This window comes from Eleutherodactylus coqui, chromosome 13, assembly GCF_035609145.1.
Source record: "Eleutherodactylus coqui strain aEleCoq1 chromosome 13, aEleCoq1.hap1, whole genome shotgun sequence".
NCBI lineage: Eukaryota > Metazoa > Chordata > Amphibia > Anura > Eleutherodactylidae > Eleutherodactylus > Eleutherodactylus coqui.
Window position 1 is genome coordinate 15,196,918 of NC_089849.1, and position 22,865 is coordinate 15,219,782.

Below are 22,865 nucleotides of genomic sequence, written 5' to 3' on the forward strand. Positions count from 1 at the left end.
GTTCCGGGCATCGGGGCTGGACGGGGACGGGGAGGGGGAGGGGTTGGGGTGGGTGACTATTGATTTTTCTCTTGATATTAAGCCCTTATAACTTTTCCTATGTCCTGGAAACCCCCTTTAAGATCTGCGGCCTCTGGCACGTATCCGGCGTGCATTCCCAGTGCGATTTTTATCAAGGAAAATGCCGGCAGCCATGATGGAAGTCGGACGGTCCATCTTCCGATAGAACGGATCAGTTCCGATATGGATTCTGTTGTCTTGGATGGAAAAAAATGCAAAATGGCGTCTGAGCCGACCTTTGATTTGGTCATCGTATAATGTGTGTTAGTGCTGGGGTCACTGCCGGGTATGGAGTGGCGTTCTGGTGCTGGGGTCACTGCCGCGTACGGTCTGGTGTTCGGGTGCTGGGGTCAATGCCGGTTACGGTCTGGTGTTCGGGTGCTGGGGTCAATGCCGGTTACGGTCTGGTGTTCGGGTGCTGGGGTCACTGCCGCGTACGGTCTGGTGTTCGGGTGCTGGGGTCAATGCCGGTTACGGTCTGGTGTTCGGGTGCTGGGGTCAATGCCGGGGGTGGTGTGTCGTTCTAGAGCCGGGGTCACTGCCGGGGGTGGTGTGTCTTTCTGGGGCTGGGGTCACTGCCGGGGGTGGTGTGGCGTTCTGGGGCCGGGGTCACTGCCGGGGGTGGTGTGGCGTTCTGGGGCCGGGGTCACTGCCGGGGGTGGTGTGGCGTTCTGGGGCCGGGGTCACTGCCGGGGGTGGTGTGGCGTTCTGGGGCCGGGGTCACTGCCGGGGGTGGTGTGGCGTTCTGGGGCCGGGGTCACTGCCGGGGGTGGTGTGGCGTTCTGGGGCCGGGGTCACTGCCGGGGGTGGTGTGGCGTTCTGGGGCTGGGGTCACTGCCGGGGGTGGTGTGGCGTTCTGGGGCTGGGGTCACTGCCGGGGGTGGTGTGGGGTTCTGCGGCTGGGGCCACTGACGGGTACGGTCTGGCGTTCTGCGGCTGGGGCCACTGCCGGGTACGGTCTGGCGTTCCGCGGCTGGGGTCACTGCCGGGTACGGTTTGGCGTTCTGCGGCTGGGGTCACTGCCGGGTACGGTTTGGCGTTCTGCGGCTGGGGTCACTGCCGGGTACGGTCTGGCGTTCTGCGGCTGGGGTCACTGCCGGGTACGGTCTGGCGTTCTGCGGCTGGGGTCACTGCCGGGTACGGTCTGGCGTTCTGCGGCTGGGGTCACTGCCGGGTACGGTCTGGCGTTCTGCGGCTGGGGTCACTGCCGGGTACGGTCTGGCGTTCTGCGGCTGGGGTCACTGCCGGGTACGGTCTGGCGTTCTGCGGCTGGGGTCACTGCTGGGTACGGTCTGGCGTTCTGCGGCTGGGGTCACTGCCGGGTACGGTCTGGCGTTCTGCGGCTGGGGTCACTGCCGGGTACGGTGTGGCGTTCTGCGGCTGGGGTCACTGCCGGGTACGGTCTGGCGTTCTGCGGCTGGGGTCACTGCCGGGTACGGTCTGGCGTTCTGCGGCTGGGGTCACTGCCGGGTACGGTCTGGCGTTCTGCGGCTGGGGTCACTGCCGGGTACGGTGTGGCGTTCTGCGGCTGGGGTCACTGCCGGGTACGGTGTGGCGTTCTGCGGCTGGGGTCACTGCCGGGTACGGTGTGGCGTTCTGCGGCTGGGGTCACTGCCGGGTACGGTGTGGCGTTCTGCGGCTGGGGTCACTGCCGGGTACGGTGTGGCGTTCGGGTGCTGGGGTCACTGCCGGGTACGGTCTGGCGTTCGGGTGCTGGGGTCACTGCCGGGTACGGTCTGGCGTTCGGGTGCTGGGGTCACTGCCGGGTACGGTGTGGCGTTCGGGTGCTGGGGTCACTGCCGGGTACGGTGTGGCGTTCGGGTGCTGGGGTCACTGCCGGGTACGGTGTGGCGTTCGGGTGCTGGGGTCACTGCCGGGTACGGTCTGGCGTTCTAGTGCTGGGGTCACTGCCGGCTACGGTCTGGCGTTCTAGTGCTGGGGTCACTGCCGGCTACGGTCTGGCATTACATAGTCACATGTACAGCTTCCTCTTGTGAGTACAAGTTGCTGCTGTTTACCTTATTCCGGTAGCGCCGGAGTTGGCAGAGACGGCCGTGTTTACCCCGGCAGCTCTTGTTCGCCATGTGAGGCTCCCACTTGTCCCATCTATAAATGGAAACCTTGCCCTGCCTAGTGCTGCTCCGCCGGGACCGCCGCTACATGCGAGTCTCGTTAGTGACAGCGGGGGAGGGGAGACCACAGAAAAGCATCACGTATTGCGGCTGCTTTACTGCACGCAGCGGGGGGTACTGTGTGACCATATTGGTCGTCGCTGACTGGAGTCTTCAGTCTTATCAGCTCTTGGGAAAGCTGGGTGACAATGTATCTGGCATCCATTAGTCGCTGCATGTTGTGTGCGGATATTAACACGGATGCCGTAAAATCGTGTGACGCGAGAGCGGTGAAGGCGCAGGATTGTGAGAGCTTATGCGATGCTGCGATTAAAAAAAAAATCGGAGCTTGTCGCGTCTGTCTTTTTTGTTTCCCTATTGCGCCTCCTTTTTATCGCATCACGTCGCACCAACTTGCGATTTACATGCGATGTGTTTTTAATATTAGAAAGTCCTATTGACTTTTGCGCTAAAAAATGGAGCGAGAATTGCGAGCGGCAGCGATTGTTTTTGCGAGAAAAAGCATCGCTGATGCTCAAAAATCGTGGGAGCGCAGACGGGATTTTCTTGCAACGGCCGGTGAGAAGGAGCCCTGAGCCTCGGCTACACGCACACGGGTGCGCACATTGTCGGGGCGCGGATCTCCGCCTGATATCACGCTGGCCAGCGTGCGTTTTTCACGCCGTTGCGAGGCATTTTTTTTATTCAAAAACGCCTTATTGTTTCTGTGAAATTGCGATCCTTAGAAACGTGTTTCACGCATTTCAGAGAATCGCAAGTGCGTCCTGTTGATTTCAATGGGAAACCTCAGATCGCACCCGCGTGCGCATCGTACGGCGGGCGACTACCATACGATGGAAACAACGGGAGAAGCGCTCCGCAGGATCGCCCAGAGATACAAGGTGGTGTGGATGTCTTTTTTTCCATTGCATCATCATGTCAAGAAATCCGTATTTCGTGTCCGTGTGCGTTCTGTGCGCGTCACTCGTGTGAATAAGCCCTAGACGGATGTCCGCGGTTGAGCTTGGAGTTCTGCCGCATGTCTGCATGCCGATTCTACTTTGGCTTTACGTACATTAAATGGTACAGATGTTCACACGGCCGCCAATGTGGCTTTTGCGCAGAAGCGCTTAGAGAATTGACATGTGAATTGCAGATTTTTGCATCGCTTAGTGCAAAGTATGAACTCTGCGCTTTAATGTTAAACCCGCTTCGGAATTGGCGCCAAAAATAAATCCTACGAACGGGACCTTTGGCGGTATTCGCATGATAGACCGATTCCGTCTTTTCCAGTGCATCTTTCAATGGAAACCGCATCAACAAGTGACGCGCAACTGCTTTTTTTTTTTTCGCGATCCGGATCTGTAATTGCGTCCCGTATAGACGGCGGCGTGGCTTTAAGGGCACGTTCCCACGTAGTAGGGATTGGTGTGGATCCGCAGTAGACTTCACCCCTTCTGTTGTGGGGTGACATCCACCGCGGAGTCTCGTCCAAGTCCTGGTGCGGATTTTGGTGTGGTTTTTCGTTGCAGGACAATTTGCGCCATTTTCTATTGCGTAGGAACATGGGCTACAATTACCGCCCTTTCAGGATGTGGATTTGGATTATCTGTGCATACTGGGTCCTGTCCACAAGGAAACGTCGCTGCAGGATTACAAGATCCAGCGCTTGTGAATGGAACGAGTACAAATGTTGTATTTTCGCGTCCTAGGCCTTGTTCACACTGCGGATTTTGCTGCAGCAGCAGTAAGTGCCGTAGTCTCTGTGATACGGATCCGCATACAGCTTTGGCCTCGCCAATGGGCAAAATCTGTGTGCGGAATTCCCACCACTGCAGTCAGTGTGGACAGTGCTGGGAGCAGATAGCGCTGTCTGCATTGCAGTGGAACAGTTTGGTACTGCAGACATTTCAACAGATGGGAGCTGAGCCTGTAGTACCGAACCCGGCCACTGCAATTCTCACAGCACTGTCTGCTTCCAGCGCTGTCCACACTGACAACGGGCCCAGCAATCAGCTGATCGACAGGGATCCTGAGTGGCAGACCAAGTATTGATGACCTGTCCCAAGGCTAGGTCATTAATGGTAAAAGTTTTGGCCAGCCGCTCTTAGCAGGTTTGTGACGCAGCAGCCTGACGACCCTGTGGGAGCTCTAACTGGTGCTATTAGTAGTCACCCAGCTTTCCCTGGATCAGATACAAATCTCTTCTTGCGACATCCCCAGGATCTATATCCCTCATATCCTCGTCTGTCTAATAGAATATCTCGCAGTCATTTGCGTAAATAGCCGCTGAGGCGCTCAGTATCGGCGCCTATCCGGTCGCACCTGCTCTTCCTCGCCGTTCGCCAACCACAAAGACTTGGATTCTTCCTACACGGCGGCCCGGGGGACATCTCTGTGTTTCGGCCTTGTGTAAGATGTATTTGGTTGTCGTTTTACCCCTCCCCACTGTCCTCCTCCCCGGGGAAATTTAAATGGCTGCCCTGCTAAAACAACAAAGGTTGCCATGGTGACCGCTACGTGCGATATGTAACAAGATGTAAACTTTTTCTGGGGAAATAAATATATATTTTTTTATGTGAAATGAGAGAAAGTCGGTGAAGACTGTGAATTATAATGTAATTGCCTTCAGGGGGTTTTCGCTGGCAGATCGATGGTTGACATCTCCGTAGGAGACCGATCCCGCTGCTGGCGTTTGATTATGAAGATGGTAATATCTTAAAGGAACGTACTACAATAATGTGGGATCTGCATTACTTGTTCCCTGATCATGGAGAGCTGCTGCCGGATGTCCTGTCAGCAGGACAGACCGTTCAGTGTGAATGGGAGGAGCCATCTGAATGCCCCACCCACCCCGCTGGTATCCCAGTAGTGCCTACAGTTTAATCCGCAGCGACTTCCTTGCTCGGACTCAACCCGCACCCACCTGTCAGCGCTATATGAGGGCCCCACCTCTGATTGCATCATCCCTTCACTGCTGGATAGTGAGACCCTACGCAGGACCCTCCTCACAAGAAAGTGGAGAATTTGCCCACTGGTCGTTTTAACCCTTTGCAAGCCAATTTTGGATTCAGGGTTTTCTAGGGGGTTTTCTTTTTCTGCCATTATACAATGGCGCCGTCTGCTGGCTAGAGTCAGTACTGCGGTTATGGGACATGCTGCAGAGGCCCTCGAGCAGCCAGTAATATACAGTAAGAATACCCTGAAGGACATTTTCCGACATCGGAGCTGTATAGCCTTCAATCAGAATGTCGTCAGACAGTGGATTGGAAAGGGTTAAGACCGTATTCACACGAGCTTGTGAATTTTGTGCGCATCCGGTGTTGCGTTTTTGCGCGTGCAGCTGCATTTTTTCGTACGTTATCTTGCATGTGCGGTTGCAGCAGAGAACCGCTGTGTGCGGGCAGCTTTGGTGCCTCCTGCTACTTTGTGCTGACTTGGTTGGTTATGATTGTAATGTGGAGATGATGCGCTTAAAGCGGTTACTTAACGGGGTTGTCCAGTTGAAGATCCACCACCTGGGAAACCTACTGCTCAGCTGTTCTCTGGGCTGCTGCACTGAAACGATTTCTGCAGGAAGCAGACAGCTCTATTCCCACCGCAGTGGCCAGAGTTAGTATTGCAAATAACTAGGAACTTGACCCGCAATACCAAATCTAGCCATTACAGTGGGAACGGAGCTGTCTGCTTCCTGTAAAAATTGGCTCAGTGCACAAACGCAGCGGATAACAGTTGAGCAGTATGAGATCCTACTGACAGACCCCCACCAATCTATTACTGATGAGCTATCCTAAGGATCCATAGTTGACCACTGGGTTCCTGCATCAGGGGTTTACTTTGAAGGGCCCCCTTTTCCTCTCCCGAGACAAAAAGGGCCCGGCACTTGTTTGCCCTTGCCACCACCAAGACCTTTGCAGTAATTCTCCCTTATTTGCATTGTTTAGAGGAGGGGCCCCTTGCAGGTTCTTGGTACAGGGGGGATGGGGCCCCGTTGTGCAGGCTGACTGTTGTATGGCCTCTGATAAGTGGGATATTGGCTACAGCTCTTCTTCTTTCCTCCTCCAGCTCCAGTGGGTGCGAGGTGGCAGCAGAGTTCCTCCGCCAGAAGTTGCCCCCCGGCCGGGCTGCTGAGCCCTGAAGAAGATGCAGTAATCGCCTGAGCAGCCTGAAGGATGAACAGTGAGGAGGAGTTCTTCGATGCCGTTGCAGGTAAATCAGGACCGCGACCGTGGAACAGATGAGCAGCGCTAAACCGCTCGCCGCAAAGCGCAGACCTGCTGCAAATAGCAGCGCTGGTTGTTCTGTACTACCGCCCGCATTCCGGCCTTGGACTGAAGGGAAGGGCCGGGCGTCCTGCGCCAAGAGCTATATTAACCCCATTCGCTTTAACCCATGCCCAGACTGGTCCTTGACGTGATTTCTGCCGGCTGAGCCCAGTCCATGTCAGGATCCATCACTGAGGCCGCAGCTAAAGAATTGGACAAGTTTGATATTTAGCTGTTGCAAGTCCCTAAAATGAGCGGCAGCACAGATTACGTCCCGCTTGCATCCTCTACTGTAATAGCATGCCCCCAGAGGACGCAGCCTAGTTTGGTACTTGCACTATTACGCTTCCATGTCCGACCCGGGTGTAGTAGCCGCTAGCTCCCATTGATATCAATAGGTGTGAAGCCAGCTAGGTCACTTACACTCCCGTCCGCTATAACGACGTCCGGTCTCGCTGCGCTACCAGCGGACCAGGCGATCGGCTCCTTGCCGGAGACCCCAAGTGGTTGGTTCACGGCAATCTAACTAGTGATGACCGAGCCTGGGGTCAGGCCTTCAGTAGCTTGTTCCTGGAAAACCCCATTAGTTCTTTTAGGGAGGGTAAGGTGACAAAACTCAAGGGCCACTGTTAGGTCGCCCTTTACCATGGCAAATCATCAGCCCTCCAGGATTAGGTGGCAGAAGGCCAATGATGTCACAAAGGGGGCTCCCTCCCTCTGTAAACTCTGTACTAGCCACCATCAACATTGACCTTGGTGTGTAAGGGGTTAACGGCAAGGATTGGTGTTATCTCTGATCCCTGCAGGACCCCCGGCTATTAGTCACAGCCGACTTCTGCTGGCACGGGCTCAGCTTCTGCGGGAACCCCTTCCTGCCCATGACGTATATGTACATCATGGGGCTTAAAGAGGTGTCCCACAAAATAGTTAATCCCGCATCCACAGGATAGAAGATGGCTATCTGATCAGTGGCGGTCCAACCGCTGGGACCCCCGACGATCATGAGAATGGAGATCCTAAAGGTCCTCGCGTGAATGCAGCGGTGGTCAGGCATGCGCTCTGCTGCGCCATTCTTTTCAGTGGACGACTACAGGCGCTGGGCTATCTCCAGCCGTCCCATCAAAATGAATGGAGCTGCGGTGGGAATGTCTGACCACCGCTGCGTTCATGAATAGAATTCGAGATGTACTGTGAAGTTTTACACTGGAAGACCGTTGAAATCTGTTGGAACATAATGTTACACAAGGGTCCTATAGCTTCTGTATGGAAGAGTATGCGACATCCAACATGCAGAATCTGTGGCGGGCCCCTCAGTGCCATTTATAACACCAGTGTCGTCTTATGTGCCCGGTCTGTAGGGCCCCCATAGGCACCAGGATACAACCACTGCCTTTCCATAGGGATTATCACACCGCTCTTTATGGGGCAGAGTTGCATCTCTTCTCTATGGTTCCTATTCAGCAGCAGAAGGGTTAACTCTACGTGCCGCCCTATGGTGAAGGTCCCGCGGCACGGGATATACAGACCCAGGTGCTGCGTGTCATGTGAGGTCACTAGATGCTGTGTTGTCACCTGCCCAAATATCTGATCGGCAGTAATCCTAAGCGGTGGACCCCACCGATCAACTAGTGGCGACCAATCCTTAAGATAAGCCATCACCGGGGAAGTACCAGAAGTCTCCCTTAAGCAATGCTGATGCATCTTTCTTGCTAACACTCAGTTGTTCATCCTGGAAATGTATGATTACATCCAGAGTGTTGGCCTTCGGCCGGTCAGTGAGGCTCGTCCCTCCGTATGACACGGTCAGCATTGATTGGACAGCGCTTTTTGTTTAGGTAGACCACCCCAATGACTGCGATGATGGTGGTCAATTTATTATATTTCCAGGAGGAATAAGAGAGGAAAGCTGCAATACTGAGGTTTAAGAAAAGAACAGACCTGGCGGTTTACACTTTCAGTGACCCCTATTTATTAACATGAGACTTCCTTCTGTATCTATAATGGCCGACCGCGCCATTGTTTCTTCTGTGTCTCCGATTTCTTAATTTCTTCCTTGAGACAGATTTGTTTTCTTCTCTTCAGCTCTTCCATTTCCTCTGAACCCTCATTGCTGTCTCTCATCTTTCGTCGTGCCCGCCTCCCCCCTAGTTGTAGATATTTATCCACCGCTAGACATCAGCGACTAATTACCGTGTAGCGGGCCGTCAGCGGACGGAGCGCTCGCAGGGCTTGTCAGCTAATGCAAAAGAGATAATACATGAATAAATAACTGTGCTGGCGCCGTGCCCCCGGAGGCTGGCACAGGGCATGGAGCCTACAAACTGAAACTTTTAGGAGCCAAATGACATTTTTAGTTGCCACATTTAAATACATTTATAGTGAATGCTTTAAAACGAAGACTTCCTGTCCGATAAATGCTGTCTACACATCCAGAGTGCAGCGCCCCCTAGCATAATATACACAGGGTTGTACCCTGGTATACACAGTCGAAGCACCCTCTTACAGTATGATCCTCCCACCCGGACCGTATCGTTCCCCTTCCTGCTTTGGTTAAAAGAATTACCTGCAGTCCCATGTAAAACCACAGATGACGCTTGGCACACAATATAGTGGTAGTACAAACAGAAACTTGGCTGGGGACACTTAGGCTGCCTGTCCACGGGCGTTGCAATATCCTGTGGCGGATCTCTGCCGCGGGAGCTGCCGCCCCGGAGCAGGAGCTGACAGGCAGATCTCCGCTGGTCAGCCTATCTGACAGATAGGCTGATCGCGGCAAATCGCAGCATGCTGCAATTTGCCGGCCGCGAGCAGAGAATCGCAATGGTTCTCCGCTCGTGGACAGGGGGGAAGCGCTCTCCATAGCAACGCTATGGAGAGCTAGAACTGCGTTCCCAAGGGCCGGATTATCGCCGCGGGAAATGCAATGAAAACCCGCCCGTGGACAGACAGCCTTAATGTGCCCGATCCTGCTGCACCCAACAAGGTCAACCCTGCCGCCTCTGACAGGCTCAGTCCTACTACCTGCAGCAACTTGTGCCCTGCTGCCCCCCCCCCCCCCCCCCCCCGTCGGCCACCTGTGTGCCCTTGCCCTGCCCCCCCCCCCCCCCCCCCCAGTCGGCCACCTCTGTGCCCTTGCTCGCACCCCCTCCCCCAGCCGACTACCTCTGTGCCCTTGCCCTGCTGCTCCCTGGCTGTCCACCTCTGTGCCCTGGTGCCCCCGACCAGCTCAGTCCTACTGCCTCTTGCAGTCAGTGTTCTGGTTGCCCCCAGCTGGTTCCTCCTTGTGCCACTGTATATAGTGCCACTCTGGAGGTGGCAGCCTGCCCGGGGTTAATTTTATGCCAATGTTGTCTCTTCCCTCTGCTGTTCGTTAATTAGAGGATAATGAGGAAATCCCTCCGCCATCTGGAGAAGACACAGGGAGAAAACAATTTTCCTTTCCCATGGACTTCAAAGTCGTCGGAGTTCGGGCTGGTGTTTTGGTGCCCTTCCAAATGTTTAGCAGAGCTGAGTTAGTCACCTGGCACAAATGATTGTAGAATTTGTGATTTTACTTAGAACTGCAGCTACTGAATTACCTCGTGGTGCAGAAATGAGACCCTTCACTGATTCAGCTCTGCTACATCTGTATGTTTATGTGTAATGTAGCCCGGCGGGCGACGGGGCCGGTTCTGTGCTGGGGGCAAACACTGGGACTACTCAGTGCTGTGTATGTTTGAGTTGTTGCCCAGCATTGCATTGTTCTACTCTCTCCAATCATTGTGCTGCTTGTGTCAGTCTCCTGGCATTCTATTCACTGATATGAACCTGATCCGTGTAGTTGTGACCTTAGCAGATTACGTAAAATCCGAGGCCGCTGCGATAAGGCTGCAGTTTCAGCAGGAAAGGGTTTCTGTGCGGACTTTTACCCGTGACATACAGCGTGGAACGCCGCTCGCTATTGCGCAATATCCCCACAAGGCAAAGAAAAGTACACAAACACTGGGCTGACCTTCAACTTGTTCTCAGAGCGGAGCAGGGTTCAGTGCCGGCCGGACGTAACGCTCTCCTTCCTCCCCGGACAGGCACCGACTCTGACAATTCATCTGGAGAGTTTGCGGACACGAGCCAGCGCATCGCAGAGATGACCCTCCCCGACCAGAACGTGGCGGCAAACGGCCAGAGGGGTCCGCAGGAGAACGGGGTGAAGAAGCACCGGTAAGTCCTTTCTATAGTCCTATTCATTTCTTGAAGGGACACTAAACTTACAACCTCACTTCTTTCCGTTTCCCAGTCAGTTGAATTGGCTATTGTTCCCTGTTATCAGCCGTTTCCAAAAACTATTTTCCATCATAATCGTTACTGTCACTCGTGTGACTGATGGCAGCAGCTATTAGGACGTTCAGGTGGGAGCGCCACATCAGCCCAATGCCCGCACCCCCCCATCCCCCGTCTGCATCTTGACTTGAACCACCAAATTTATAGTGTTTTTTGTATTTTTTTTTTTTCTATCGGTGCCATTTTGATAGCTTTTTATCCCCCGCGCAGACGATCTGCGCCTGTTGAAAAAATAGAACATTCGCTTGTCCCCTCAGATGAGCCGATAGCTCTGGCACTTTCCGCGGGTGGATTAAAAATTGCAGCATTTCTATGTTTCTATAACTGACGGTTTCCAATTAAATCAATGGAAGCCGTCCGATTAGGTTGTGGGTACCCCGTCATCACCTGGCGACGACGCAGGAAAAACAAATCTGTACTGCGCATGACCGCCGCCGAGCCACCGTGGTCATCCACAGTACAGAAAGAGCAGGTACGCGGGGTCACCGACCGGGGTCAGAGCCGGATTACAGCCGCATGCAGGATCTGACTCGTTGGTGTGCAGCCTGCCTGACCTCGGGACTGGGAGAATAAACTGCAATCACTGAGGAAGGATGGGTGGTCAGTAGAGATGAGCGAACGGACTTGTTTAGGGCGATTTCGCACTCAAGCAACGCTTTTTTACGAGTAACTGACTACTCGGGCGAAAAGATTCGGGGGGCACTGAGGGTGAGTGGGGGGGGGGATATCCAGCCTGTCGGGGCGAATTCCCGATATATTGAAAAAAGAATAAAGGTCATTACAGTAAATATCGAGTCTGTGCCTAAACTTGATTTGTCAAAAGTGTAAAAACTTATGAAATGCTTAACTGTTCTTCAGTGACCACAGGAACATCTGACTAACAGATGGAGAAACACTGAAGCTGTGAACTTTAAGGAAACCAAAATTTATGTCATTCTCAAAACTTTTGGCCACGACTTGTGCAGATTTTTATTCGTAGTGTAGAGCCTGAGGGGAGGGTGTCCGAGGCAAAACTTTAGAGTTTACTAAAGAGGTTATGTGCCATCCTCCCATCCTGAGCTGGGCAGAACATTGTGCGCCAGTTTTGCCCAGAGTGCTTTTACTCATCCTGAGTTCTATCCTGTATTATACTCCAGAGCTGCACTCACTATTCTGCTGGTGGAGTCACTGTGTACATACATTACTTATCCTGTACTGATCCTGAGTTACATCCTGTATTATACTCCAGAGCTGCGCTCACTATTCTGCTTGTGTAGTCACTGTGTACATACATTACTTATCCTGTACTGATCCTGAGTTACATCCTGTATTATACTCCAGAGCTGCACTCACTATTCTGCTGGTGGAGTCACTGTGTACATACATTACTTATCCTGTACTGACCCTGAGTTACATCCTGTATTATACTGCAGAGCTGCACTCACTATTCTGCTGGTGGAGTCACTGTGTACATACATTACTTATCCTGTACTGATCCTGAGTTACATCCTGTATTATACTCCAGAGCTGCACTCACTATTCTGCTGGTGGAGTCACTGTGTACATACATTACTTATCCTGTACTGATCCTGAGTTACATCCTGTATTATACTCCAGAGCTGCACTCACTATTCTGCTGGTGGAGTCACTGTGTACATACATTACTTAACCTGTACTGCTCCTGAGTTACATCCTGTATTATACTCCAGAGCTGCGCTCACTATTCTGCTGGTGGAGTCACTCTGTACATACATTACTTATCCTGTACTGACCCTGAGTTACATCCTGTATTATACTCCAGAGCTGCGCTCACTATTCTGCTGGTGGAGTCACTCTGTACATACATTACTTATCCTGTACTGACCCTGAGTTACATCCTGTATTATACTCCAGAGCTGCACTCACTATTCTGCTGGTGGAGTCACTGTGTACATACATTACTTATCCTGTACTAATCCTGAGTTACATCCTGTATTATACTCCAGAGCTGCACTCACTATTCTGCTTGTAGAGTCACTGTGTACATACATTACTTATCCTGTACTGATCCTGAGTTACATCCTGTATTATACTCCAGAGCTGCACTCACTATTCTGCACCCACTGTATTCGTAAATGAAAACAACTGAACAATCAGTATTTAATTAAACCTAACGAGCCAATGATTATTCTTATGTTTGCATGAAATGAATGAAAAGCAAGCTAATTATTAATTAGCATTAAGTTGTTGGGTGTGTTTACACTAAGCAATTATTCAAATTTGAACAATCCAGCAATTTAGTGTTTTTTTTTTGTTTTTTTTTAATGATAATGATTGCGTGTAAACGCACCTTTTATCCTCTGCTGATACTGAGTTACATCCTGTATTTGCAGGATAGTGTTTGCAGTTCTGGTTTATGTGATGGACACTTGGTGTATAGGGGTGCGTCCTCTGTATCTACAAAGAATATTCTAGACTCCTAGGAAACCTGCTGACAGATTCTACATATACATTTCCTTCCATTGGACCCAGAGACCCCCCTGCATTACCTGATAGAACGAAACCTTTGGTATTATTTAATTAAAATATGTGATGAATCATTAAAAGGACATCCGAGGCCGACCTCACTTACGTATATTAGATCTGTCCATTCTTCATATGTTAGACCAACACTGCAGATGGGTCTCATTACTGGTATGATAATTAATAATCCTGTCCTGTAAGCCCCCTGACATGTCTGTGGAATGTTTATTATTCCATAGAACATATTTATCTCGCTTCCCTTATTTATATATATATATATATATATATATATATATGTATGTGTGTGGCTCCTCCCCCGAGGAGCTCATTCATGAGAATGAAGCTTGCTTATAAGGTGAAGAGTTACCTGGCAATGGAACGCTGCCCAATGTGCAGGCGGCGGTGGAGACTGATGACTGTCATGCCATGAGCACATGACTACCTAGTGATGCTGTATGACGTTTAGACCGGCGGTGTGAAAGGTGGGGGGGGGGGGAGGTTTGCCTAGTGAAGCGGCAGCAGTCTCCTAATGGTGACTTGCACTGTCTATTAGTATAACAAGTGTCGATCGGATGTTAAGAGAGTCTTGTATCGACGATGTAAAAAAAATCGTCAATTTAGGATGTTTGAGGTGGGACCATCCTAAAGTCCGAACCATCGGATGATGCCGTATTAACGAACATGTCAGGGACCTCCGGACCGTTTCAATAATCCGCTATGGCACCAGTAATGGGACCAGTCTGCAGGATCGATGGATGTAATATCTGTGTCCGGCACCGGTGTGATCGCATCCTCTGTACTGCGCTGCGGTATATGTTGGTACTGTGATTAGAATCAATGCCTATAATAAGCAAATATTGCACGCCGCCGGCCGCCCGCGGACGGTTCACACGCAGACAGCATAATTATAAAGGGGCGATTGACTTTAATTAGCACAAAGAACAGCAGCAATTAGCTGTTTAACCAGAGCGCAGGGAACGTCACGTATCAACAAAAGATGCCAGTCTGCAGGGCGTAAAGGCTTTTTATAGGAAGCTTTCAGTAGTGATTGCATGCCAGGGCATTAATGTTCCAAGTTCAACCACCACCGCCTTTTATAGTGCAACGGTCTGCAGGTGTTAGTCCGCCGGGCCACCGCTTTCCTAGCCGGTCTACGCTCTGATCCCTGCCGTTATTGGCACTGAACACTGCGGTTAGGAGAGGGGGCTTCCCGTGTCCCCCAAACATTGATGGAAAAATAAAGTCATGGCTTTTAGAAGGCGGGGATGACCAAATGTGACTGAGAAATCTCTGAAAGGGTTAACGAGGCGATCAATTGAAACTTTTTTTCATTTCGGCTGCATCTCGGAGAAGTCTCCTCTAAGCGGAGCTCAGACAGCGCCCGCCATTTGGAAGGACCGGACAGGAGAGGAGGATGCAGGATTTTTTTTTGTTTATAGCCTTTGACGGGGGTGGAAGTCTCTGCAGCAGCGCCGAACCTCTGAGCGCCGATCCCCGGCTCAGGCTGGCTCAGTCTCAAAGGTTTTAATCACCGCGCCGTGCGGCTGACAGAAGACTTCGCCGTCTCACCCATCAAGTCTGTAATCTGCTCGTCACCTCTCGGACTTGGCAGGATTTTTAGGAGCACGTTCAGAACCCATTACATCAGATTTCCAAATCTATCGCCTGACCCCTGGATAACGTTTAACCGCTGCCTTTCCTGCAGCTACCTGGCACTGTGATAGCAGTCATTACAGGTTATGTAGGGGTCTGCTTATTTTTAGCGGTCCTTTTACATTAAAATTTGACTTGCCGTCGCCGAATAAAGTGTATCCACTAACCTCCAACGTAAAATATCTCAACATCCATAAAGTATTGGGCCGCTTTCACACGAGCGACAGATTTTCTCGTGATGCGACAGCGCTACAAGTCGCATGTCTGTGAAGCCCCTGCTTTCCAATGGGTTCCTTCACATGAGCGATGCTGTGTGGGCTGCTACATCGCAAGAAAAAAATTGTGTCATGCTTATACAGCCGCGATTTGCAATACTTTGTAGCCCATGTTTCCTTATGGAGCCTTTCTGTTGCATCGTACGAAATGCGTTTTTGCGCGGTGCGATGCCACTTTTACTGTAGGAAGCCCTAAAAACTAGAGATGAGCGAACATACTCGTTTAGGGCGATTTCGTAATCGAGCACCGCTTTTTTCGAGTAACTGACTACTGGGGCAAAAAGATTCGGGGGGGGGGGGGGGCGCCGGGGGTGAGCGGGAGGTTGCAGAGGGGAGTGGGGGGGGGGGGGAGAGAGAGCTCCCCCCTGTTCCCCACTGCTACCCCCCGCTCCACCACGCCGCACTCTGGAGGCGTTCCCAACTGTGCCGAGGGCTCTAATTCTCACCATATTGCCCCACCCAGCGCCTCCCCATCCTCCCCTGAGTGACAGCTTTGCAATCATAAGGCTATCATGACATTGCCTGCCTCCGCACAACTCTCGTGTGCTGTTCATGCCTAGCTCTTAATAAGCGGTTATGAAGAGCTAGGTCACGGACGTGCTGCGCATGCGCCAGGCAGTGTATAAACAGTGTGATACGATCTAGTTGCAGGACTGTCTCAAGAGAAAGAGACAAGCCCAATGCGACAAGAACCAGGGCAGCTGGCGCTGTTGGGACCGCCCCCCCAGGGCAGCTGGCGCTGTTGGGACCGCCCCCCCAGGGCAGCTGGCGCTGTTGGGACCGCCCCCCCAGGGCAGCTGGCGCTGTTGGGACCGCCCCCCCAGGGCAGCTGGCGCTGTTGGGACCGCCCCCCCAGGGCAGCTGGCGCTGTTGGGACCGCCCCCCCAGGGCAGCTGGCGCTGTTGGGACCGCCCCCCCAGGGCAGCTGGCGCTGTTGGGACCGCCCCCCCCAGGGCAGCTGGCGCTGTTGGGACCGCCCCCCCAGGGCAGCTGGCGCTGTTGGGACCGCCCCCCCAGGGCAGCTGGCGCTGTTGGGACCGCCCCCCCCAGGGCAGCTGGCGCTGTTGGGACCGCCCCCCCCAGGGCAGCTGGCGCTGTTGGGACCGCCCCCCCCAGGGCAGCTGGCGCTGTTGGGACCGCCCCCCCCAGGGCAGCTGGCGCTGTTGGGACCGCCCCCCCCAGGGCAGCTGGCGCTGTTGGGACCGCCCCCCCCAGGGCAGCTGGCGCTGTTGGGACCGCCCCCCCCAGGGCAGCTGGCGCTGTTGGGACCGCCCCCCCCAGGGCAGCTGGCGCTGTTGGGACCGCCCCCCCCAGGGCAGCTGGCGCTGTTGGGACCGCCCCCCCCAGGGCAGCTGGCGCTGTTGGGACCGCCCCCCCCAGGGCAGCTGGCGCTGTTGGGACCGCCCCCCCCAGGGCAGCTGGCGCTGTTGGGACCGCCCCCCCCAGGGCAGCTGGCGCTGTTGGGACCGCCCCCCCCAGGGCAGCTGGCGCTGTTGGGACCGCCCCCCCCAGGGCAGCTGGCGCTGTTGGGACCGCCCCCCCCCAGGGCAGCTGGCGCTGTTGGGACCGCCCCCCCCCCCAGGGCAGCTGGCGCTGTTGGGACCGCCCCCCCCCCCAGGGCAGCTGGCGCTGTTGGGACCGCCCCCCCCCCCCAGGGCAGCTGGCGCTGTTGGGACCGCCCCCCCCCCAGGGCAGCTGGCGCTGTTGGGACCGCCCCCCCCAGGGCAGCTGGCGCTGTTGGGACCGCCCCCCCCCCAGGGCAGCTGGCGCTGTTGGGACCGCCCCCCCCCCAGGGCAGCTGGCGCTGTTGGGACCGCCCCCCCCCCCCAGGGCAGCTGGCGCTGTTGGGACCGCCCCCCCCAGGGCAGCTGGCGCTGTTGGGACCGCCCCCCCCCAGGGCAGCTGGCGCTGTTGGGACCGCCCCCCCCCCCAGGGCAGCTGGCGCTGTTGGGACCGCCCCCCCCCCCCCCCCAGGGCAGCTGGCGCTGTTGGGACCGCCCCCCCCCAGGGCAGCTGGCGCTGTTGGGACCGCCCCCCCCCCCCGGGTGGGACCGCCCCCCCCCCCCCGGGCAGCTGGCGCTGTTGGGACCGCCCCCCCCCCCAGGGCAGCTGGCGCTGTTGGGACCGCCCCCCCCCCAGGGCAGCTGGCGCTGTTGGGACCGCCCCCCCCCCCCCCCCAGGGCAGCTGGCAACTCGCTTGCATACTTGATTAAACCTGATTTTCATGGGACTAGTAACACTGTCTCTGCCGGTGTGTAAGGGCTCTACAGACAACTTGCAGTGGTTCCGACAGCATGGTTTTGATGAGACTCCCTCAGGAGAAACACTACAACCCCCTCCATTCAGTTATCTACGGAATATCCTGTCAATGTTCTATAAGTGTATCTGCGTATATTGTACAGCACTAACAATGTATCCCTCCGTTGTTCTCAGGACCACCCTGCCTGCGCCCATGTTCTCTAGGAATAACTTCAGCGTCTGGAGCATACTGAAGAAGTGCATCGGACTGGTAAGTCAGGAGAATCCCCCCTCCTCTATTATTATGGTGGCGGGAGGGATGTTTCTAGGGCTTCCTCCCCTGGGGATCACATGGACATCATCGTTGACCTTGTCTAGATTGCCGTCATGATCATGTGACCTTGACGTGTGACTGCAGTGACTAATAGTATTGGCACATCAGCATAGAATAACACAGCAGACTGCACTTTCCTATACTTCTTTTCTTTTTTCACCGTATAGCAACACATATTGCCCTGGCGTAGGGCACTTTTTTGGGTGCATGGGTTTCTATAGATACACACTGCTTAAAAAACATTAAGGGAGCAATTAAATGCCCTAACAGATCATGCTGGGTGATGTTGCACCGCGGCGTCTTCAGACGTTCGTCACACGTGCTCAACGTGAACCTGCCGTCATCTGCAAAGAGGACTGGGCGCCAATGGCGGATCTTTCAATTCTTGTGTTCTGCGGTGAATGCCAATCAAGTTGCTTGGTGCTGGATGTGAGTGCAAGTCCCACTAAGGGACGTCGGGGCCTCATGCCACACTCATGGAGTCTGTGGGGCATACTGTAGACCTCCGGCAGCTCCTCCTGTTCCTCCGGGCCTGATGCCATGTTGATGCTCTTCTGTCCAGCTCTCCTCTTGTAGCAGCCATGTCCTGGTATCTGCTTCAGCAAACCTTCTTGCAATGCCACATAAGGACAGAGGCATGTGCCCTCGTTCAGCCCAGGACTGAGGGGGATGGCAGCCCAGCAGTTTAAGATGCCAGGTGATGCTGCCGCCAGCCAGCACTCCTACGGTAAATCGGTCTCCGTGGCTGCAGCATCAGCTGTTGTTGTAAACCACTGGTATACTACTCTTCCCAACTCATGTAGTACAGTACGGTGACCGCCTGCAGCAAGGTGTGATGCGCTGGTTTGCATGGAAGACCTGAAGGCGTTCATCAGGCCGCCTGCTGCTACGAGAACCCATTGGTACCTCGCAATCGCATTGTCAGATGCAGATGACTAACAGGGAGCCCCTCCCACCTGTCAACCGCTTACATGGCACGGTCACTGTTGATCGTAGTATGTAAGAGGTTAAACGGCCAGGATCGGAGGGATCTCGTGACCTGGCTGTTGGAGCAGGAGCCTGGCTGTTAGTAAGCAACAATAGCTCCCTCTTTCCAGCATAGGTCTTCTGTGCCAGCCTTAGACTACGCTGCTGGGTTTTTATGGTGGACTAGCCTAAGGCCCCTTATGGACTGCCATAAAAACATGTGGTGTTGGTCACTAAGGGGTTAAGGGGTTAGCCAGGGGCATTGGTTTTTTGAAGAAATCTGTTCAGCCTGCTGTGCCAAAATAAAATGGGCTTCACACTGGTCCCCCTGATCTTCACTCCTGGAGGCAAAGCCGGTACATCACTGGCACTAGGTCATGTGACTGCTGCAGGGAGTTGGTGATTGGCTGCAGCTCTGACATGGCCCTGGCATCAATGACATCATTTACAGCTCCCTGCAAGTAAAGACATAACTTTTTTTATTTTTTTATTTTGGGAAGTGGGTCCAGGGGGCCTAACTGGATCTTTGCATTGGGTGCAGGAAAGCATAGCCACACCTCTACCCGCCTGGAGCAGCCGGACCAGCTGTACAACCGGATGGGGCTGCAGGTACCCCTCATGTACCCGTAGTGACGAAGACAGCAGCAACACGCAGAACTGGAGAGGGAGGGAGGAATTGTCTCCTTTGTGGGGAGTGCTGCGGTCGCCTCTCCTGTTGTCCCCGTCACGTGTCCTGAAGCCAGTGAGATGGATTCCCACTAATCTCTGCCTCCTTACCGCACAGACTGGCATCCCTGGAGGCCATGGTCAAATTTTGCCTTTTTTTATTGTGCTTTTGAACTGCGGCAGAAAATGTGGGTTTTAAGAGTTGCATATAGTGAACAATGCATGCGGCTAAAACCAAAGAAAAAGCTAAAAAAAATGGAGCATACTTAAATTATTAATTTTTTTGCTTTGGTTCAAAAACGCAGCAAAATTGTGACCACAGCGTCAGTGACTCGGGGGTTATACTGTGAGGCTTAAAGCGACCTTTAGGGCCTGAAGAAACAAAGATGGCCGCTTCTGACTACCTGGTACACACTGTGCAAGTATACATTGATGGTGTAACACGCTACATGCCGCTCATGTGCGTACACCACATGTGATCACAACCAGCAGCCTTCAATGGAGTCGAGTTGCACTTTCATCACAGGTCCTTCAGTAAGTTACAAGTAATGATGTCATTAGAGGCGCAGACAGTCCGACAGACGTGGTCTGACCAGAGCTTTTGCCCCAGGTGAATGAACACCTGCACCAGGTGCACTTACCTCCCTGAGCTGATCCCACGGTTTGGCTGCACTAATCCCGATGTCTCACGCTTCAGGTGCCGGCTCTGTTCCCTGTAATCCCTGCAGTTTACAGATGAGCTCTAATCCTGATGTTATGTAAGAGATCTCTGCCACCTGGCTGCCCATCTGACTGCGCCACCCAACTATGTGGATGGTAGAGTGTGGTGACTTACCCATCTTCTCCTCATGCCCAAGTCATGAAGAATGGTCGCTGTATAAAGGCCAGGATGGCGATGCCAGAGCCTTGTCTGTGCAACCAAATTGGGCATTCCTGCTGCTTTTAACAAACCCCACGCTGCTGCATCGGTAAAGTGGGCATTGGGGGTCATGCTATACTAGTCATGCAGCGATAATAAGATGTGGCTGAGAGCTGCCGCGCCTTTCTTATCTCACATTCATTGGCCTGTATGTTCCTCTGTTCTTGGGAAAGCTGGGTGACGGTGCTATGCCATCAGATAGGGGATGACTTGCTGATCGGTGGGTCTATAGACGTGGCTGTCGGGCTTGTTTTTTGCAGGATGAGTTATATTTTTCGCTGGTTCTATTTAATGTACCGTATAATCTGCTGAAAAATGTCTACAAAAAGGGAGTAAAATAGAGAAGAAGCACAATTTCGCCATCTTCGTGGGGGAAGGTTGACGACTATCAACTGCATTTGCTGTTTCCAGCTATTTGGGCAATATTTGCCGTTGTAAGGGTACTAGAATGCTGTCCAATCTGTGTCAGACTGGGAAGTTATGCACCCCGGTGACAAGCGGAATGGTAACACACAGTGCACTTCCAGGAAGAACAACAGAGGGACGGCAGATTCACTTTATGGGAAAACGATTTATTTTATGGGGTTGCAGGTATTTAATAAAACAGGTGAGTTCTCTTTTTAAAGGGGTGCTGTTGTATGTTCATGAGCTGCAATGCCAGACACTACCAATAAACATGAGTGGCGCTGTTTCTTTTTTCTAAGCCGCTACTCTCATACTAGGAGATGAGTAGGATTTAATAGATGTTTTGGATGTATTTGGGATCATTGCTGTTCTATGGGACAATGCCCTTTGACGGCTGCCCAGTACCTGGTGGTAACTAAAGGCATTTTTGTGTTTTCTAACCCAAACCATAAAGTATGACTGTCCCCGCCGGCCGCGATCATCTTGTCTCATCAGCTTCTCTCTTTCTTCCTCCAGGAACTGTCGAAAATCACCATGCCGATCGTGTTTAACGAGCCCCTGAGCTTCCTGCAGAGAATCACGGAGTACATGGAGCACACATACCTGCTCAACAAAGCCTGTTCCTACACAGATCCGCTGCTCAGAATGCAGGTGAGGATCCGGAACGCGTCGCGCATACTTACAGCCGCGTCTGCCATAACCAAGCTGGGGAAAAGGCAAGCTGCACAAAGACCTTTCCATCTCGCCACGGGGTAGCAGGCAGCGCCAAGCTTTAAAAACTTCGCCGTCAGACGTCATCGGTAAACAACAAGAATTAATCTCCCGTGAACAGAGGGGGGGATGGGGAGACATGAGCAGCATGGGGGTTTTCAATGACTAATGGTGTATATAGTACCTACAGATATACGGCATGATATTACTAAACTTAGTGTACTGCTAATGCCGTGTTTCCCTGATAATAAGCCCTACTTTGATTTTCGGGAGGGGGGCTTAAAATATAAACCCTTCTCCGAAAATAGGCCCTAGCTACACTACATGTGTAAAAAAAAAAAAAGCAATACTCTCCTAGCAGCCGGCATTGGGATCTCTCATGCCGGTGTCTGTCGCTGCTGCAGGCTTCCGTGTCCTCCTGCACGCCGATGGAGCAGTTGTTCCTGGTAGAGGGGCTTGAATACCTCCCCTCCAGCAAGCTAATGTTCTGATTGGCTGACGCGGCGCTTGATTAGCCAATGAAAGCCGGCGCTGGATTAACCAATCACAGCCATTCAATGAATGGCTGTGATTGGATTATCAAGCGCTGGCTCTCATTGGCTGATGCGCCGCTCGATTAACCAATCAGAGCATTAGTTTGGAGGCGGGGTATTCTCCGCTACCATGAAGAACTGCTCTGTCAGCATGCAGGAGGACACTGAAGCCTGCAGCAGCGACAGACCAGCGCAAGAGACCCGAACACTGGCTGCTAGGTAAGTATTATAAGCCGTTATATGGCATATCATTAAAGGGATTAGGCTAGGATTGAACAATATTCCCTATCCACATGGTTAAGGGATCATTTTCAGGAAGGTGGAGATCCGACTACACCCACTGATCCACAGACCGGGGTCAGGTGTGTTGTGAATTGAGGACAGCAGAGGTCTCACGTGCTCAACACCCCTCCATTCATTTCAGTGGGACACTCGACAGTCCCATTGAAACGAATGGAGAGTCAGCCAGCATGTATGTGTGACCACTGCTGCCCTCATCAGGAAGCGCCGGGGTCCCAGCTGATGGTCCCCTTTCAGTCGAAGTTATCTCTTATCCTGTGGGCAGGGGATAACTTTCAGTCTTGGCACAACCCCTTTAAGCAGTTATATAATAGGCTTAGTCCGATATAATCTCTAATCCATGGCATAATTGGGAGCGCAGCAGCTTAGTGTGGCTTTATGTAAGTGAACACACCTAGACTCGCCCAGTCATCACAACACAGAGGGCAGCTCTGGAATGAGCCGTTTCCAACATGATCATTGGCGCGGTGCCTGCGAGCTTACGCTGGAATGTGGAGCTTGTGGGGAAATGGCGCAGGTGTGGTCTCTACACGGAGGAAGCGTGGTCGATCATTGCAGTCCGTTACAGGGTAACTGTCGTACGCACACCGGATTAGGTCTTGGCTTAATTAAAATCATTGTGTAATTAAAA

At 53.1% G+C, this 22,865-nt stretch overlaps 1 protein-coding gene across 2 annotated transcripts in view; it reads left to right on the top strand.

Moving 5' to 3' along the window:
- OSBPL2 (oxysterol binding protein like 2) overlaps positions 1 to 22,865 on the top strand; it is an 87,205-nt gene that overhangs the window by 49,556 nt on the left and 14,784 nt on the right. For both annotated transcript variants that reach the window (XM_066586942.1, XM_066586941.1), the window contains exons 2-5: positions 6,237 to 6,380; positions 10,501 to 10,633; positions 17,596 to 17,671; positions 21,207 to 21,341. In XM_066586942.1, coding sequence (XP_066443039.1) covers positions 6,344 to 6,380; positions 10,501 to 10,633; positions 17,596 to 17,671; positions 21,207 to 21,341 — 381 coding nt within the window. In that variant the 5' untranslated portion in view covers positions 6,237 to 6,343. The remainder of the gene's footprint in view (positions 1 to 6,236; positions 6,381 to 10,500; positions 10,634 to 17,595; positions 17,672 to 21,206; positions 21,342 to 22,865) is intronic.